Source organism: Pleurodeles waltl, chromosome 3_1 (assembly GCF_031143425.1).
Source record: "Pleurodeles waltl isolate 20211129_DDA chromosome 3_1, aPleWal1.hap1.20221129, whole genome shotgun sequence".
In the NCBI taxonomy this organism is placed as follows: Eukaryota; Metazoa; Chordata; class Amphibia; order Caudata; family Salamandridae; genus Pleurodeles; species Pleurodeles waltl.
The window spans coordinates 412,482,007-412,502,408 of record NC_090440.1 but is presented as its reverse complement, the minus strand read 5'-3'; the positions used below and the strand labels follow the sequence as shown (position 1 = coordinate 412,502,408).

Sequence of the window (20,402 nt, the reverse complement as noted above, 5' to 3'; positions counted from 1 at the left end):
ATACTATAAGGGATATTTATCCCTACCATACTACTGGACTATACTTTCTGTGTGCTGTGGCCAATTTGTTCAATTTTGTCTTTGGGTTTTCCAATACCCTGTTTGGTGCCTACCGGGTAGTAAGGCACTGGGCCAATTTGCACCAGACTTTGCAGTCACTTTGTTACTTGTCTAAAATTATTGTTTTACTGCCTAGATGTGCGGCACCTTTCACCCTTGCTACCCTAGTATTAAAGCTGTAACACTATTTTTTTTTTAGAAATGTTCCATTACATTCAGTATACGCAGGATGGTATCAGTCTGTCTTTGTTCTGCCCATTATCGGCTTCATGATGTAGATACTAGTTTGCAAGCATCCGTAGAAGCATTTATAGGACTCCAAGCTCGTGAGCAGCCATCAGTACAGGCCCCTACCAGCTCATATGAGAAAATGTCATGTTCTTGTCTTACTAATTGTCTGTCAAGGGCTTTTTACCAAATTAATGTGGACTGACAAGCTCTGCCTACATAAGTGACCTGAGAACCCTCTTCTTTTTTATTTTAGTCAAGTTTTTCTAAAAGTATATTTCTTTTTTTATAGCCAATTAAAATTTAGAATTGCTATTACGGTAGCAATGTCTTTTAAACTTTCTAGATGCTTCTGTCATTAAATGAAAAATAAAAGGAACTCGGCTATATAGTAGGACCGCGAAAACTACACACTGCCTTAAGCATCATGGCTGTCTATGCCATCTCAGCAGAGCAGGTGACTGGCAGTTATAATTTGAATGTTGAGTAACACAATGTCCATCTATGTCCATTCTCTTTGATACCTATTCACAAAGATAAATTCATAAATGTAGGTTTCCGAACATATTTAAATTTTTTTACACCTGCTTGGAATTCACAAAGGAATTCCTGTCAAGCATAAATGCATTTAGGAGTGGAGATTTCTCTGCCACAAGTGTAGAGAATTCTGCTGTCTCGAACCCCACTCAAGGGGTGGAAATTGGCATTAAAGGATTGGTTTGCTTTGGATATTAGTGAATGCCCACAAAGGACATACATTTCTGGGCATTCATATACTTCTATCCAACTCCTTTCCACCTTGGAACCGGTTGTAGATGTACCTCAGCCTAGGCTGAAAGTCACTTCTCTTTCAGGATGGGAATAGGAATAAATCTCCAGATTTGAAGGGGCCAGAGGGCAAGACCAATATCTTTTTTCCTTGGAGAAATTACAAATTATTTTCATTTGCACATGGGGCTCCATTTGCCTTGTGTGGACTTCTCTGCTTTGGAAACGTCTAGTGGAGGTTTCCAGGCATTTTCCCCAAAATGGTTTTGAATAGGAAATACAAGTAAAAAGACCTTCAGATGGAGAATTAAATCGATGCCTGTATTTTTATATTTATTTATATGAATTAGGCAGTTTCTATCCAGTTTAGACGAGTGAACGTTTCATGAATTATGGAGAATCAGGTTTACAAGTAGCTTTTCCTTCTCAATCATGGTATCTTCACTGAACTCCGTTAAGGCTGAATACAGTAGCAAGCTCATACATGTATGTTTTTGTAGTGGTTTATTGGGAGCAGATTGGAAAGGTGTAATTAAAGTTTAAATCAACAGTATATGCTCAGACCAATATTGTTAGTGTTAATTGGATACAGCATATCAAAAGTGTAGAAGGAGGTAGGAAGCCAAAATATAAAAACCTTCTAACTAAAATGTTTTTGTAGAGAACCTTCACCTACTTCTCTGTGCTTTCAGCAAAGTTCAAGCAGAATTGAATCACAAATGTGTGGCCTGATCTCCAGGCAGCTGCTCGGTAAATTTCAGCATCTGGATATTTCTGAGAAAGTCTATGATTGTTCTTTGGCTACCAAGTAATTATATAAAATGCAATCCCGCGAACCACAAACTGCTTGTATTCAGTCACTTCTGTAGGGTTGTTGCTGTAAATGACAAATAGTTGTTGGAATGTCCAATTTCCTTTGTCCTGTCTCAGTAATATCAGAGAGTGCTTTTCACTTCGACAGTCTGAAGGGACTTCTCTGCCAGAGTTGAAGCGCTAGGGAAACTGGTTGGGAGTGATACACCTTGATTAGCATGGAAATTCGATATCAATTTGAGGACAAAGGTTAGGTAGGCCTGTGTTTTGCAGGAACACCTTTGTGATGCGTTTTACAGCACTGTGCCTTTATTTAACTATCCTTGGCTACACAAGTGATGCAAACTAGAAAAAGCAACTTTCCTCGAAAAATGCTTCAACTATCTTTGTTCAAAAAGCTTTTCTAGCCACCATTTTAAAGCTGGCCCTAAACGCGGCTGTTTATATATAACTATTTTTAGTGTTACCACATTTATTAGAGTGTTACTTTTATGAATTCGGCAAAAGTTTCTGGCCCATAATGATCTACAGTTGTGGTAAACAGCAATTTGTACTTTGGTTAACGTGCAGAGGGCCGCTTAGGCACAGTCAGAATCATTCACATTGATACATTGAACTGAGACACTGCTGCAGCTCTATTTGTGCGTTTCAATTTAACTAGCCTCCATTTTGAAGATAGCTGTAGCCACGGCTCCCTGGTACACCGAAATTCTTTCATTCTCACCACGATTGTCACAATGTTTATATTATACATTCTGCAAGAATTCCTGGCCCGTATTATTCAACAATTGTATATGCAGCAGTTTGTCTGACAGTGACTGGAGAACATTACAATACCATGGCATTGACATGGTCCCCACCGAGAGCGAGGGGGCAACTGTACACTAACTGTGCGACAGCTAGAATCTAAGTATATCATCTGGTTGGGAACAAGATCTCTTTTGGACTCAATAACGATGAGGAACGTTTTGTGCATTTTTTAATACCACATTGATATGGGAAATTTAGGTACTAGACTTTGAAATGGAATGCTATGTCGTTTTTTGGTGAAGTACTGCACTACTTAAATGATGCCTGAAATAACCTCTAACATTAACTAACTATACTTGACATGTACACCATACCATTAAGGACAGATGAGCTGAACGTACTATACAAATATTGCCATACATTTCATCATTACACTACAGCAACATAAAATTGTTGTTAGTTAAACTAGATGTTTATGACAAAGTCATACTACTGATTGTCATGAGTCCTTACCCATATCACGGCATGCCATATTACTCTGAAACGCCTCTTGATAGGATTCAGTGCACTATATGCATATGAGCACACGGTTATGAAGATTTGATGCAATATGCTGCAGAATATATCTTGCTCAACTTATGTTTTAACATTTATTTTCAAAGGCATAGGACCCTGGGGCGCACGTATTGTTAATACAAATGTTTTGCTTTTAATTGTTTAAATGTATTTTTTCAAATTTCTTTCAATTGTTGTATTCATTTGCATATATATCACATAATGCGTCATAATGATCAACATGGGTATGTACTGTATAAGATGAAACTGACTTCCCAACCATGACAAAGACCAGTTGAGTCGAAACTTGTTGCTACAATTGTCTTGTGCAATAAGTTACTTTGAAACAGAGTTCCTTGGAGTGCACCGTACTTTGGGGGTCATTACGACCTCAGCGGTCTTGGAAAAAGACCGCCGAGGCTGCGGGAGACAGAATACCGCCATTGCCGGCGGTATTCCTGGCTCCCTATTATGACATTTCCGCTGGGCCAGCGGACGGTAACAGTGTTACCGTCCGCTGGCCCAGTGGAAATGTCACATCAACATTGCAGCTGGCTCGTAATAGAGCCGGCGGCAATGCTGATGTGCAGCGGGTGCAGTATCACCCGTCGCGCTTTTCACTGCCCGAAAATCGGGCAGTGAAATGTGCGACGGGGCTATACCTGGGGGCCCCTGCACTGCCCATGCCAAGTGCATGGGCAGTTCAGGGGCCCCCAGGGGCACCCCAAGTCCCCTTACTGCCAGCCTTTCAATGGCGGTGTTTACCGCCACGGACAGGCTGGCAGTCGGGGACTCATAATTCCAAGGGCAGCTGTGCTTGCATCGCTGCCCTGGGGATTATGACCGCCAGGCGGAATCCTGGCGGTATATTGGAGGGGCCGGCGGTATGGCCGTGACAATTGCGCCATGGTCATAATTGCTGGCGGAACACCGCCAGCCTGTTGGCGGTGTTACCGCCACCTTACTGCCGGCCACCAGGGTCGTAATGACCCCCTTTGTGTCTAATATATATATATATTTATTTATAGAAAGAGAGAGCGATATTACCTAGTATTACTTAGTGGCAGTCGCCACTAGGTAGTTATAGGTAGGACCATTTTTCTGTACAAAAAGCGTTTTTTTACTTGCCTATATCTTTGGCACTGCTTGACAAATCTTTATGAAACTTTCCCAAAACAATTGCCAGTATCGTCAGCTGCTGCCTGGAAAGTTTCAGGGTGATCCATCCAGGGGCGGCTGAGAGAGAAGGGGGTCCTGAAACACATTTTCTCCATTCATTTTTCCACAGGGATTTTGAACAGCAATAGCGCAAAAACTACTGGGCGGAATTACACCAAATTTGGCAGGAAGGTAGGTCCTGGTACAGAAAGAGTGCTTTTTTGTTTTGGTGAAATTTTGTTAAGTATTTTTTGAGAAATTAAGGGGAAAACACATTTGTATATCTAGGGACGCAAAGGATTCACTGCCCCTAACAATCTTGTGCTGAGATCTGATTGGCTGATACCACTTTAACAACAGAAGCTGTTGAAGTGTTGTCAGTTATCTTGGGACTCTGCTTCAGCCGAGTCCCAAAAAAAAGGTATAAAAACAAAAGGGGCCGGCATATGAACACCCTGACCCCTTAGCTCTGGTGGTGGGGTCCCAAAGGGGCCCCTCCCAGGGCTAAAAAGCATTTTTTAATTTATTTTACAAGCGGAGACCAAGTGGATCTGCGAATCAGCTCGTAATGTTTTTTTTAAGAAAACGAAGCACGGTCTCCCCCTGTGTGGCCCAAGTCCCGGGTGCTTTAAAAAAAAAAGAAAAAAGTGGTGGGGTGGGCTTCTGGCCCCCTCTTGATGCCCTGGGGACTGCCACCTCCCCAGGGCTTTAATGGTATATTGGGGGATGCCCCCCCGCGCTGCCCCAGGGGCCACCACCCCCTGGGGGCAACACAACACCCCCAACAATTTTTTTGGGGGGTGGCATGTGGCCCCCCACTGCCCTGGGGGCCACCAGGCCTCAGGGCAAATGTTTATAAAAAGAAGGGCCCTATGAGACTCCCGCGCCCCGGGGCAACCACCCCCCAGGGCTAAGTTCGCATTGGAGAGGGTTCACGCCGGCCCCCCTCGTGGAGCCTCTGATGGCCCAGGCCCGCTCCTGATATGTCCCGGGGTGCCCATCCCCAGAACATAGCTGTTTGCAGTGGCTTGGCTGCAACCAAGCCACAGCAAACACTTCATGTTTGACAGTGGAACTTTTGGAGCAGGTCCTGCTGTCAAAATCCGAAGTTTCATCTCTGTCCTTTTCACGCGTACAGGGGACGGAAATGAAATGCTTCAGCAAGCAGGGAGTTGCTGTCATAGCTGCTCCATGCTTGCTGAAGCATTGGCACTGCGGGGGAAGGCTTAAGGCTTCCCCCGCAGTGCCAGTGAGTGAGTGGTTGTGTAAGTGACTGTTTGACTGAATGAATGTCTGTATATCACTACTTTTATGCGTATCGGAATAAGTATGTGAGTAGATGTTGTGTGTGGGTATACAAAAGTGTATCAGCAAATGAGTGAATGTATGACTGTGGATGATGTCATCAGTGATGTCACTGACTATGGGGGTCATTCTGAGCTTGACGGGCGGCGGGAGCCGCCCGCCAAGCGGGAACCGCCAGAATACCGCTGCACGGTCAAAAGACCGCCGCGGTTATTCTGAGTTTCCCGCTGGGCTGGCGGGCGACCGCCAGAAGGCCGCCTGCCAGCCCAGCGGGAAACCCCCTTCCATGAGGATGCCGGCTCCGAATGGAGCCGGCGGAGTGGAAGGGGTGCGACGGGTGCAGTGGCACCCATCAAGATTTTCAGTGTCTGCTTGGCAGACACTGAAAATCTTGGTGGGGCCCTGTTAGGCGGCCCCGCGACACCCGTTACCGCCAGCCAGGTTCTGGCAGTCAAGACCGCCAGAGCCAGGCTGGCGGTAAGGGGGTCGGAATCCCCATGGCGGCGCTGCCTGCAGCGCCGCCATGGAGGATTCCCCAGGGCAGCGGGAAACCGGCGGGACACCGCCGGTTTTCCGTTTCTGACCGCGGCTGAACCGCCGCGGTCAGAATGCCCATGGGAGCACCGCCAGCCTGGTCCATGACCGCCAGGGTCAGAATGACCCCCTATGTCTTGAGTGATGTAATATGTGAGGTAATAAGCAGTGGATTAGTGATAATTAAAAACTATGCAATTATTTAGTATAAACCCTATTTCTCAAGGTAAGAGAAAGCTTCTGATTTCTTCTTCAGCAACTGCACTCCGCAGATGTAAAATACGAATTAAACATTTATTAAACAATGGCTAATAGAACTAACACCATCGTGTCTCCAGCAGAAGTCCTTATAATACTTTGAGTACTTCATGGAAACTTCATTTACAAAACATTCCTTTTTGTGAATATTGTATATCGCTATTAGATTGACGTCATTTACTTGATGCTCTGCGAAAAGAGGGGAGAAATTGTTTTGCAGTGGGACTTTGGGAGGGGAGAATGCGCAGGAGACGTTGCATAGAACTCTAAATTAATTGTGTTCTACATGAAAATGTGGCATAGCTTTCCATAGCATTACTTACTCTTCTGAATGACCAAGGTGATTCATTTTAGGTACAATCGCATCAGTTATTTGACTCCTATGTATTATTAAAACTAAAAGATTTCAAAAATAATTTTCACACGATTTTGCTTTTTTTTTTTTAAACGATTTAACCACTCCAACACTAATTTTATGAGAGGCATTGCCTAGCCTGGGGCCTCTATAAAGTTTTTTGCACTAGCTGTCCTACCTCCCGTTGATTTCTCTGGTTGGGCTTACACTCTTTTTTGAGTCAGAGGGTGAAGGATTCAGATGTTTAGTCAGAAGGATCTGAATTTCTTTTTCTTTGGAGGCCTTGTGCTGCTGCTAGTCAGTGACAAATATAGCTCTCTGATGAGTTAGTGAACTAAATGACTCCTGTAGAGCCTCTTTAGCTATAACTGTAAATCTTCCATTGTTTCCTTTGTGTACGTTTTTCTCATATGAAAGCCAAACAACCTAATAGCCAGAACATCTTACTTAAAATCAACATAGCACAGATAAGCATAAGCAAGTACAGTGACACCAGTCTATCTCGAACCGACCCTGTGATATCCAACAGAACCAATATATCAAAACCTGATTTCTTTTTCACCCTACACCACCAGAACAATTAAGCCATATCGGTGGACAAGAGTTGCCATCCCAATAATACTTGTATATCAAAATACTTTGTAATTGTAATTATTTAGCACTTACTACCCTGATGAGGCATTAAAGTGCTTTCCAGCAAGTAGCACGCTAGTCCGGAGCCCAAAAGGATTAGTGGTGGATTAGATGTTCTGCACTAAATACAACCATAGAAAAGGAGCTGTAATAAACAAATAAAAGCCATTGCATTTAAATTCACAGTAATTTTGTACCAATTTAATATCAATATATGGCATTACATAAGACACTTGTTAATATATTAGTTAACCAACAAGTATATTTTGCAAATGTACAGTAACTACTTTGGATTAAGATTCTGATCTTTACTTGGAATGAACAAAGACCCATCTGCCCATGCCCCCCACTGGCATTGTGCCTGCTTTGTGCCCTGTTTCGTCTATTGACAGTGGCTGTGTTAGGGGAACGGCGAGGGAGTTTGCTGAACTGGGTGTACTATGTGGGTTGAGAGTTGGTGTGGGGGGGAGGGGGGGGAGTGTCAGTTTCTGTGTGTGCGGATTGATCTCACCCAGACTGCTGAGCAAATCTTCAGTTATTTAACAGTGCACTATTGGTTGTCTGACCCCTGCTGTCAGAGCTGTTCTGACATCACGTCCAATGCGGCTGAGATGGGACGCGTCCGAAGTCCTTTTGCTCCTCTCTGTATAAGGCTGAGCTGTTCACCCCACCCCAACAGAGTATCTCCGCGCTCCATGCCAGTTCCAGCAGGAGGTTGATGATTTCCAGCAAATTATTTGTCTTTTGGCTAGTGTTAGGGCCACGTCTATAAATTGTGCCACCACGCTGGAACCGTTAGGTCTCGGGTAGAGCCCCAATATGCAGAGATTGCCGATTCTCAGTTTGTTGATTCTGGCACTGCCTGTAGTGAGTCTCAGATACTTCCCCAGTAGGGTCTCAAGAATGGACATGCCTACAACATATCGAGAAGATCAGCGTCATCCACGTGGCATCGGAGACATTAAGACGCTGCAATATGAAATAGTGGGCACCTTTTCAGGGGTTAGATATGCCCCGTTGAATATTGAAAATTGTATACATTTTAAACGTGAATTATGGGGAAATGAGTTGCATATTCTGTCAAACATTACTATTCCCTGTCATGGAATGGGCGGAGATAAATCCGTTTCCCATTTTTCTCAGAGAGGGGCCAGAGATATGTATAAATGTGAGTGCTGTGCCTAATACATCCATCCCACCAAGTGCTTGCACCAGAGCATGTGTCTTGGGTTCTTCCCCTGTTTTTGTCCAATGCTGACGTAGATATTGCAATATATTAGCATGTGTAAGGAAAAGGGTTACAGGCAAGCGGGTACAAGGTCAGGATCTCTCAGTGGGGGATTGGTGTTCCCTCTTCGAATAGATCTCCCAAGGTGGATATGCCACGCTCTTCCCAGTGACTCAGCTTAGATAGGTACTGTACACCAGATGGGGTGCGGATGCCGCTTAGGGGAGTGTTAGGGGCGTACTAGGTCGTGGTCCTAGTCAGGTGGAGCACCGTGCGCAAATACCATAGTGCATTATGTAAAAGTATCTGTAACTTTTGTGGGTGGGTGGGCACCCTGGGGAAAAATCAGTGCATGTAGTTCCCTGCTTTCAATCCTTGCTACATGTAGTTTATCTCCTGAAGGTGGAGACCCGCCAGCCACTGCAATTGTGCCACTACTCAGTATGAGCGAAAGTTGGGAGCTCCTACCCCCACCCCTCCATTATCTGTGGGCAGTTATAGTTTTTGGAGGATGATATGGCGGCGTCCAGTGGCCCAGATCAGGTGTGTCAGCAGTGTGTTCAGTGTTCTGAACACCCTTTGTGGTATAACATTGGGGAGATTTGCAAGGTAGTACAGTTATCTGGGCAACATCACCATCTTGGCCAATGCCAAGCGGTAAGCCACCGATCATGGCAGAGTAGTCGAGAACTTCACCTGGGCTCTCAGTGAAGTTATCACCTTTTTGTAGATTACTGTCCAGCAAATCGGTGTGGGAATGATATATGTGTATACCTAAATATCTGAAAGCTTGTTGGGCTAAAGGGCTCTCCAGTTTACCCAAGGAGACCACATTAGTAGGAGTTAAGGCATCTCAGAAGGAGAATGCCTGTGATTTTGAGCAGTTTACTCATAAGCCAGCTATTGCTCCAAATCGACAGAAGGTGTCCCCGATCTATGTGAGGTCCATGTTCATGTCTCGAACATATATGAGCTTGTGGTCCGCATATAGGCACACTATGTGTGTTTCACGTTCGTCCTGAATACCCCACCCTCCTCCCTCCTGTCGTTTTGCACCAGATGCTCCATCGCCAGGACAAACAATAATGGAAACAAAGGGCAACCTTGGTGCGTGCCCCGAGTTATAGGGTAAGACCATGAGATATGTTCTCCAGTTTTTGCTCTGGCTGTTGGGTGTGCATATAGCACCTTAACCCATTTAATAAATGCAGATGGTAGGTTGAGCACCGATAAAAGGTACTCCCATTCCAGCAAATTGAATGTCTGCTGTAAGTCCAAGGAATAGCACCCTGCTCTCTGAAAGGTGGCTTGTGCTAACTCCATGACCTGATACAGGCGTCAGATATTTAGACATGTGCTCCTGCTGGGTATAAATCCACATTGATATACATTGATCAAATGAGGGAGGTGCGGAAGCAACCTCTGTGCTAAGATTGTGCTCAGTATCTTTTCATTTGTGGTTAAAATCAACAGTGGTCTGTATGAGGATAGTGCCTGGTTTTAATAAGGAGGTGACAAGGACCTGGCCGGACGTCATTGGCAGTTCCCCCAAAGCTAGTGCGGTCCTGAACAGTGGTGTCAAACGTACACATTTAAAATTTGATGGGTAGTCCTTGCACTCCCGGGGTCTTATTGCATTGCATTTCTCTCATGTCTGTCTGGACTTCCTCCTCTGTAATAGACGCTTCCATCTGTGAGCGAGCAGCACCATCTGGAAGAGGGAGTCGGAGATGGTGGAGAAAATCTTCACAGTGTTCAGGAGTGGGTTGGCCCTGTATACAGCAGGATAAAATTCTTGGAATGCCTGGTTTACCTCCAGTTGTAGGGGATGTTGGCTTGTGGCTTTACATGTAGGAGTAGCCTGGCAGCAGAGTTCTGAATCCATTGTAGTCTTATCATAGTTGATAGAGATGAGGGGGGTAGGGCCCATTGGCGTAATCAAGTTTAGACAGTACAAGAGAGAAATAGTAGCCTGGACCTTGTGTGCAAATCCCAGGTGGGGGAAGGTGTGTTGCAGAGTTTTCATGGTCCATCTAGCTTGATCTTGCGATTTTATCCACTTAGGTATTCATTTTTAATATGGAGTCCATGGTAATTCCAAGATTTCTTACTTCCTTAGTTACTTTAGAATGTGGTCCCAGATCGTCAGGCAGGCTATAATTTTTCCAGTCGCCACATGTGAGTATTTCTGTTTTGGAAGCATTCAATTTGAGATGACTCCATGCCATCTACTGATCAACAGCTCTGAGGCAACTGAAGATTTTTGCGTTTCCAGTGCCTTTGGGGCTTTTCATTTTAAGGAGTATGTGTGTGTATGTCATTTGCATAGTTGTAGCATGTGAGTTGAAATTAATTGATCATTGTGGGTAATGACTTATTGTAGATGTTGAAAAGCATAAGTGAGATGATAGGCCCTGGAGGGACCTTTGCTCTTGTGTAGTACGGTTTGGATGAGAAACGGGGAGTATGGATGACATTTGTTCTGTTTTGAAGGTAGGATGCGAACCACTCGAGAGCAATCCCGCCTATGCCGGCTTCATAGAGTCTTATGTCAGCTGTGTTAAAGGCAGGTGAGGGGTCCAAGAGAAGTAGTGCAGCAACCCCATTGCCGTCTACTGTATTTTAAGGTCATTCCAAATGGCGCTAATGGCTGATTCTGTGCCTTTTCCTGGGCGGAATCCAGTTTGGTAGTCTGAAAGTATGGAGTTATCTTCAATGAATTGTGCCATCTGGCTGAATGCTGCTCTTTCTATCAGTTTGCCCAGGAAAGGTCCATTTGTAATGGGTTTGTAGTTGTTGCGGTCATGCGGGTCCAAGTTTGTTTTCTTTAATAATGGGTATAAGCATGTCTTTTTGGGTCTTCTGGAAATATTTCCACAGTTAAAGAATTATTGATGATTCTTCTTACTGATGTGGCAGCAGAGATAGATAAAAGAATGCTCTTAAAAATTTGTGTTGGACAAGGGTCAGAAGGGCAGCCAGAAGGTCTGCTTGCTTTGACCAGATGCATAAATTCACCTAGTGATATTTGTTTGAAGGCATGCAGAGGCTGGGTAAGCTTACTCTTGGAGGGGATTTTTGGAAATGGGTTGGTGCTGGTGGTAGTTTTTTCTTTTTTTAATAAGGAGTCCAACATGTCTGCTTTGATTGGTGAATTCTTGAGTAATGGGATGTTTACCTGCCGTGCATTTAGGTTTATGAAATACTGTGAGAATTTTATAAAATTCTTTGTTTTCACATTTAGCATTTTGAATTCTGTCTAAATAGTAGCTTTTTTAGTTTTGTTATTGTTGATTTGTATATTCTGTTAAGTTTGCATAGGTGACGTTTGTCTTCATTGCTATTTGTTTTGAGGCAGGTTCATTGCAGCCTTCTGATTTGTTGTTTTATCTTTTTTAGTTCTGTATTTCTCCAAGGCGCTTCTTTCTTATGTCCTGTTTTTTTTTTTTTTTTTTATGGTACTGGGATATCAAATGCTTCCTCTTACCACTCATTAAGTTTTTGAACAGCATTTATTTTGCCTAGATCTGTGTTGGATGTTAGTTGTGTTTCTAAGTATTCAAAACTGAGCTTGTTCCACGGTCCATAGGCGAATGCTTGTAAGGTGGTCTTGTGTGTGTTTTGTGATGTTTCATGTTGGAAAGCTACCAAATGGTGGTCTGACCATGTGACGGGAGTAATACAGCAAAAGATAACTAGTTCTGGATTTGCAAAGATGACATCTAGGATATGTCCAGCAATGTGTGTGGGTTTACGTGCGATCTGATGTAGGCTCAGTGTGACTAGGCCAGTGATGATAGGTTTTTGGATGAGGCACATTGGGTTTGTCAAACCAAATGTTTAGGTCACCAAAAATGCATAGGTTGGAGTGTAGTGTTATAAGGAATGAAACTGTGTCTGGAATGTTGCATTGCTAGGTGGTGGTCTGTAAAGGAGGAGTAAGTTGGTGTAGTGATGCATCTGGCGATGAGGACCTCACAACCAGCGGTGGCTTTGCCACAATGGTGGAGGAACGTCGCCTCACTGGCTCAGAGCCAGCACCAAAAAAGATTAAATGATATTTAACTATTGTTTTATTTTCCTACTGCTGGCTGAGCCAGCCTGTGTAGGGCGGGGCTGGGAAGGTATGTAGGAAGATATTCAAATTAGTAGAGTTCAATTCGCACGGGCCATGGTAAGCCCCATGCCTGAATAGGTGAGTTCTCCTGTCATATGTACTTTGCTAGTTGTTTTGTACGATATGCGCTCTTCCTACGTACCTTTGGGAAGATTTATTTTGTTTACTGTACTGCGCAAGTACTATTGGACAGGCAGAATTCCCTCATCTATTTGGAACTTTTGTACTCGTTGACCAGACGTACTTTACACAGAAGCGCTTGCTTCGGGAATCATATAATTCCTGCTTCTCTTGCTCAAGGAATTATCATTGCCTTGACAAAGTCACTTTAGTCAAGAAACACGTGTCGTCTGGAATGAAGATATGTATGTAACATATGAAATGAACAACTACTTTTCCACTAAATAAAAGAAGATAACTACATATGGATTGACTACGTATGGTATACATTTTTTGAAACACAGAAGACTAGATAATACCATTGGGATCGACCGAAGAGCTATATATTTTTGTACTCCTTTCTATCAATCTGCAGTGTGCTATTGTTGCATTGTGTTAGCTTATAATATGCTTGTGCTGGATAGGAGGACCAGTGTACACCAAAAACCTGACGCTGTGCAGCAATGTTCAGCATTCACAAATATGTATTACTACTACTGCTACTAATGATGAGCTTTTCTTCTTCATTTTTCTACTGTAGATTGTGCTTTCTGATCCGACCGCGTATCCGGCATTTGAAATATATTGCTGGTAAGATTTTTGTGTTGTTACAATCCCATCTAACATATTTTAGTTAAAGCAGCAGTGCTGTAACAGACATCACAATTGTATTTGCAAGTGTAGAAGGAGAGTATTATGCATTGCCCTTTGTGTGCTCATCCAGCCTGAAGGCAAAGCTTACTTGCCTCATGGTGATTTATTCCTGTATTGAGCTGCACCATATTGATTGATGCTACTGTTAATTCACAGGTCTGGATTTGTGGCCTCATTTAGTTGGCCCATCGTGAAACACTGCATCTTACCCATCACTATTCAAACTTTCTAAATAGTATTGATGTAAGAGCTTGGTCAGTGTATAGTTGCCACATTTGTATCTAACACAATGATCCATTTCCCCCATAGCATTTTGTTGATACTCCGGTGCTCTATTAGTATTTTTGCCAGCATTCAACTGCCTCATTACGTTTGAGAGGATTTAATTGCCCTATTATATTAAATACAAATGTGCAGGAGCCACACAGATACTTACAGCAGTGTACGTCTGCCCCATCAGGGTTGAGCCCTCTATTCATTTGGCTCTACTAAGTTTCCCAGTTAAGAGCACTGAGAGTATTTACTTCCATCTATTATGATTAACAGAAGTATTATGGTCTGGCTTTTTGAACTGATGACAATCTGAAGGTCGTGTATAAACTCCTACTCAGCTAGATTGCACGTTTATTACATATCCTGCCCCTCTCCTCCAAATTTAGATTAATGCTTGTACTTAGTTGCTGTCATTAGGATTTATGCAAGTACTCCGATGCTGCACTTGGGATTGATGCTTATATTCAGGTGAACCGTATATGACTGTATTCAGTTCCTAACATTAGGATGATAACATTATTTGTTTTCTTCATTAGGAATGATTCAATTATTGCTTTAGCTCTATTAGGATTGATGCCAGTAGTCACTATTCAATCAAGACTGATATCAGCAAGCAGTGCCTCCCTCTTCCAGTCTGACTATACAGAGGCAGAAGACCAAGCAATTTTTAATGTCTTTTCAGATGGTAGCCCCAGTCTCTGTGAAGCAGTGGTCTCTGTGACTGCACAGTGGCTAAGAGTTAGAGAGACTGAGAGTGGATTCCATTGGGTGTACCATGCAGCCCTCTACTTCTTCAAGTAGGGTGACACAGATGAAAGAAGGATGTTCCCCTTGGTGCTGTCTCCTCCACTGAGCTGGTGAGGAACCATACTCCTTACTCTGACACGAACATGGCCCTCCCTCTATATTATGGATGCAATCTTGTGACTATAGTACAAGTTGCATTCTTTCCCACTTACGCTGAGAGAAGTGAGTGGCTACTTCCTCTTAAAAGAGGTAGTTTGTAACTGTGATGTGTTGAAGAGCTCCAGCACGATATGCAGCTTCAGATTCCAAGGGCAGCTGTAAAGTGTATCTTTTTGATGTTTGGGGGAGTCTTGACATGTGAAACTTTATAATGCAGGGGGTTGGGCTATTGGCAAACCTTTAACTTTGATATGTGGGGGCGTTTCTGATTTGAGGGATTCTTCGGAGCTACAATTGCTCAGATGTGAGAGAAGTTTCAATTTGTGGGTTTGTGCTCTCACATTTGGAGGAGGCTCTCACACGAATGACATGTAAGAGGGCTATGAAATCTTCTCCACAATAGGCTCTCCAATGAGTTATTCTAATAAACATTGACTATCACCACCTATTTGACCAACCCAATGTCCATTTTTATGAAGACACTGATCCCCCTAAAATCTTTTAATTTCTCTCTTAAAAAAAAGGAAAAACAAAATAAAGTGAGTAGATAGGTCACATAGCCTCCTAGAGAGGAAACACAGTCCTACAATTTTAAGGTACCCAAGCTGTGTCAGTACTATGATGTGGCAGCTGAAAGACAGATCACTTTTTCCACTTCACATACCTGTTTCAGTGGGTGTTTTTTTGGTGACCTTTCCAATCAGAGTTGAACATTTTCATACCATATAACTTTTTGTATTTTCAGAACTGTGAGGATTGGATTTGGATTTTTATTCTGTCAGACATAGAGTGCCTATCCTGTCAAAAATGTCCTTTGTGTTTAAACAGTTTCATAATGACATTGAAGGGATTGAAAGCATTCAAGAAAATTAGCTTTTTCTTATTCATGTCCCCATCTGAGATGCCTGAGAGAGCACATGGGTCAACATTAACACCTAGTGTTCATACCGTCATGACTGTAAAAAAAGAAACAAAATCCCATGGGTGCATGATTTATTTTAGTTCAGGCATATGCCTGAAGACTTGTAAATTCCAAGAGATTGAGACACTTTGGCCATCAGTCAGTTCGGTCATCGAGGCTCTAGGATATCATTAATTTCCATGCACTCAGTCTTAGAGGACACCAACGGTAAACTGGCCAACGGTAAACTTTGACAGTATGCTTCTCAAAATGTAAGGAACCTTTGGGATATATTGCTTGTAATATGCTTGTGCTGGATAGGCAGACCAGTGTGCACCAAAAACCCCAACGCAAATGCTGTTAATGAATGATGAAATGTATTGTTTAAAGGCAAAAGCGAAAACCTTATTGACTGTGGGTCTGGAGAAGTAGAGGAAGTTTTACAAGCCTTATTAAAGATCAACAGATAGGTGGTTTTAATGTTATCCTTTTATGGTTCAAATCTGTTTTATTATTTTGAAATAGCTTAATCAGTAGGTAACAAGCAATGCCAGCAAATGACCAGAGCCCAGAAACATATTAATACATGTGAAAAGAACCCCAAACCTTCCCCTGTCATCCTCCCCTGCGGTACTCACATGCGCCTGCCACATTCCAGGTTCGTAACAGTCTTTATGTAAGGCCTGCCTCAGAGTCTGCACTTGTTAGTGTAGGCTTAGCCATGTGAAAAATCTTATCCTTTTAAACAACTCTTTTGTCCTCGTCAGTTACAGCAATAGTTAGCCTCGCTTCCACCACAGAAGACCATTTACCTGTGTTGGAAGCCAGCAACCACTAGCTCTGCAAGTAGAAGAACCCTCAGCCGAGACAAAGCAGTAACCTGCATGCTCTACTCTCACTGCCTAATTGGTACTTACCCCTGAAGAGGCAAGCATTGTGGGTCATTGTGGATGAGGTCACAGGGCAAACAAGGGCTAATGGGCCTCAACTGTAGTGGTTGGGATCATTTGCCTCTGGCATGTATGTCTTTCTGTGGCTTTGCAAAAGGACCTAGTACACCCTTTCTGCACTTGACTCTCATGTTAGTTAGGATAAGATGTTAAGGTTTCTCAAGAAGGCTGTATGAGGATACAGACTCAAGTCAAACAGGAACAATAAATCATTGTACTGCCCACTACTTTTTTAGTAAAAATAGAAGTGCTTAGCCACACCAAAATTCAATACTACACACATGAAATGTTAATCACCACAAGGTTGCTTGCTACATGGATCATCTACAGAAAAACCATTAGACTAGATTACTACATCCATAGTGATCACCCAGTTCATGGTGGGTGCAGATGAGCATCTTCCCAGGTTTCTGAGACTCGTAGCTCAGTCCATACTTCCGTTAGTTGCAATTTATTTTTAAGTGGGGTTATTTTTAAGCATGCATCCTACATAAATGCGTAGTAGAGTTTATAGTCAATGTTCAGATCAGGCAATGGTTTTGTCTTAGATACCAGGTGCTTTTTGGGATGCTCTTGCAGGGGGAAATGACTTGACCAAGCAATCTCATCTCCTTCTCTTCGCATAGTTTCTGGTGCAGGGGCAGTGGTTCTAGAGAAATCGGTTCTGATCTAACAGGTCCAGGCACTCTCACAGGATAGCTTCCCTTCCCTGTTCTGAGTTTCCAGAAGCTAAAGTCAGCATAAGTCTGTTGTCCCCCTCTGGTGGCGGTCACTGGAGCTGGAATGTGTGGTATTATTGACTTAGTTTGTCTCATTTTACTATTTTAAAGTAGTGTTATGGTGGCGTCGGCAAGATGTTGGTGAAGTGAGAGCTTCTTCCAGCAGCTCCACTCCCTACCCAGCCACCTAGCTGTCATTCACCCACCTTCCAGACAAAGGGCAGAGGCCCGCCTGAAGGTAGAACCCAGAGGTCCCAGAGTGCAAACCTGATCCTCACGAAAACCCACCAGAGCCCAATAGAGGTGTGCTGATGTGCCAGGCGCCTGGTCAAATAATGCAGAGCTAATCTCTGACATCAAAGTGAAAATCATCACCTGCACTTCAACAAGCAATGCTGTGGCAGCCTGCCTAGCATGGATCCCCTCCTCAGCGTGTGCCCCAACCCTGGTGGAAAGCTCAGTTGGACGATGGCCACCAGATTCTCTTGGATGGTGCATCCTGCTTCTGGGAGCCATAAACCGAGAGTCATGCCCTAAAGGTGTCAATTACGGGGGTCTGTACTTCTGAGGCTCTGCCTTGACACTGGACTTCAAACAGTTACCTGTGGGAGTCCGGGACATGGGTACTTTAAGTCCATGGCTCCCCAGATACACAGAATGAGATTATCAGCTAGACTAATGAACATCGAGGGGACACCTGTGCGGGAACTGCCCTGCATCTAGACCCCACCTCATCTTTTTAAGTGCGAGTCACCCCTATGGTGTAAATGAGCACTGAAGCAGCAGCTGGCCTAACTTTCTACCTGCCTTAGAGGACTCCTTCCAAGCCCCCCATAACAGATACTGCACACCATGAGCACCGTATGTGTAGGGCACTGATAATGACAGAATGGGAGCAAATTGAGAATTTGCCATCTAGATTCCCTCTAGTGCACTCACACCTTTTTGGTGAGCTCACCTGAGTGGTGGGTTTGGTGGAGCTACAACACAGTACTTTAAAGGGCCCAACAATCACAACTACATAAACCTAGACCGGGGTCGCCTTTTGGTCAACTTGCAAATGGTGAATTCATGCTGCTCTGGCACTGATAGACCTGCTCATCACAAAGAAGAGGATTACTCCTTGGTCTTCTTAGAGGTGCCTCATAAAAACCCTAAGCAAACATTGCAGGGCATGAGAACAAAAGGGACAGTACCCTAAAAGGCATGTTTTCTAAACCACCTTAAAGAGGCAGGATCCTCATAAGGATCTGTAGACAGAGATGAGAGCTGCAACACGTCCCTAAAGAGAGCATCCTAGGAAGCCACGGAGGCACCACTCACCCACCACTCACCCATTCCATCATTCAACAAATTTAGAAATTATTTTGTATCCCTGCGCCAAAATGTTTCTAAACGTCCAGAGCATATAAAAAAAGAAGTGGTGCAGTTGGGTCAGTGAGTATCAACTCTGAAGGACTCTGGGGGTGACAGTGAGGATGCATTGGAGTCCCTCCTAAAGAGGTGCTAGAATTAGGAGATCAAAACAACAACCTGCAGTGTCCCCTTGAAGTCCTCAAAAATAGATCAAGACAGTCCATCATTAGTTTATGGGCACACCTCCCTCCATGGAGAACGGTAACATCGAAAGCAAGGGAGTTGATCCACCCACACATATTTGAGATGTTGAAAACACAAAGGCTGATAATAAACAACTTCAGGTGTGGATGTGGGATTGGCCGCTGCACCACAACTCAGCATCCCAGGGTTGGGATGAAGGAAGGGACTGCATGACAAGTCCAAATATGGTCAAAATATGAAAAACTTTTACCAACCCATAGCTACCTTGATAGACAACCACTTGAAAGTTTGATCTCCAGTTGAGGAGAAGTTGTACATGTTGTTTTGACTTTGGGTTTTAATTTTGGAAACACCGGAGAGCATACACCCTTGGCCTGATGGCATCATGTGCATCCATTGCTGATTAGGTCTTGTTGTCTTTCCTTGGACAAGAGGGTCTGATGAGCTTTCACTTAGGTGGCACATATGACTAAACTCTTGAGCTTAAAAGTTCAGGGCCTTAATGTCCCTGCTAAGTGCCTACCACTTCTCGCTATACTTTAAAACTTTGATTGTGGCATCTGCCTCCTGCTCAAAATCGACTGGGATTGCATGTGGTCTAGATAGTTCTCTAGGCAATACTTCTCCTCTGGTCCAGGCAAGAGGGCAGGGAGAAGTGACCATTCTGCTGGCCAGTAATTTTAAGAGAAAATTCATAAATATGGTCGCTGAATTCACCCGGAGACTTCTGGCCATATTATATGGGTATTTATTGAATGACCACACACTCCCATAGCGACTCCCACTGAGAATCAGGACAGGTTAATCAAAGAGGCTGTAAGAAGTTCATACTGGCCCAGTTAGAGATGTGCTGGGGGTGGGGTGACCTTAGTTTTGTGTTAGATAAAACAATAGATAGATCAATGTAGTGCATGGGTCAGACAGGCATACTTTCCAGCAGTGGGTATAATTGGCTGAACAACCAGGCCTGATAGATATTTGGTGCACCCAGTACCCTGTATTATATGACGGCTTTATCGCCATAGCGACAAAATGTAATAAAGAAAGGAAGGGTAAAAGGGAGGTCAGTCACAAACTAACAGATTCACAAGAGATCTGGCACTGGCCAAAAACAACTCAAGGCTCTAGACATAGACATGGACAAGACACAAAACACTCAACTCTGCACACGTCAGCGTTATTATGAAGGGAAAACAAGGCAGGTAAACTGCTTGCCTGCTACCTAAGGGCTAAAATACTCAAAAATAGAGTCACAGAAATCGCCAACTCACCACCCTTGTAGACAAGGATATCGACCAGACCTTCAGACACTCCTATGAGGACCTATACAAAGCAGATGATATCCCAAAGACTGATAGAGCCTAGGCAATCCAGAAATCACAGATCCTGAATCTAACTATCCTGACAGGAACCCAGAACTTTTTGCAGAGTCTCTTTTCATTAGCATGGTCTAAATACCATTTATAATACCTGAGAATCCAGATCTGTCGTTCAACAGATAAAACAGCCGCACATAAT

The 20,402-nt window shown here is 43.6% G+C and overlaps 1 protein-coding gene across 2 annotated transcripts in view; it reads left to right on the top strand.

The window, feature by feature from the left end:
• VPS33B (VPS33B late endosome and lysosome associated) overlaps positions 1-20,402 on the top strand; it is a 691,895-nt gene that overhangs the window by 106,378 nt on the left and 565,115 nt on the right. For both annotated transcript variants that reach the window (XM_069222652.1, XM_069222653.1), the window contains one exon: positions 13,463-13,512. In XM_069222652.1, the coding sequence (XP_069078753.1) occupies positions 13,463-13,512 (50 nt within the window). The remainder of the gene's footprint in view (positions 1-13,462; positions 13,513-20,402) is intronic.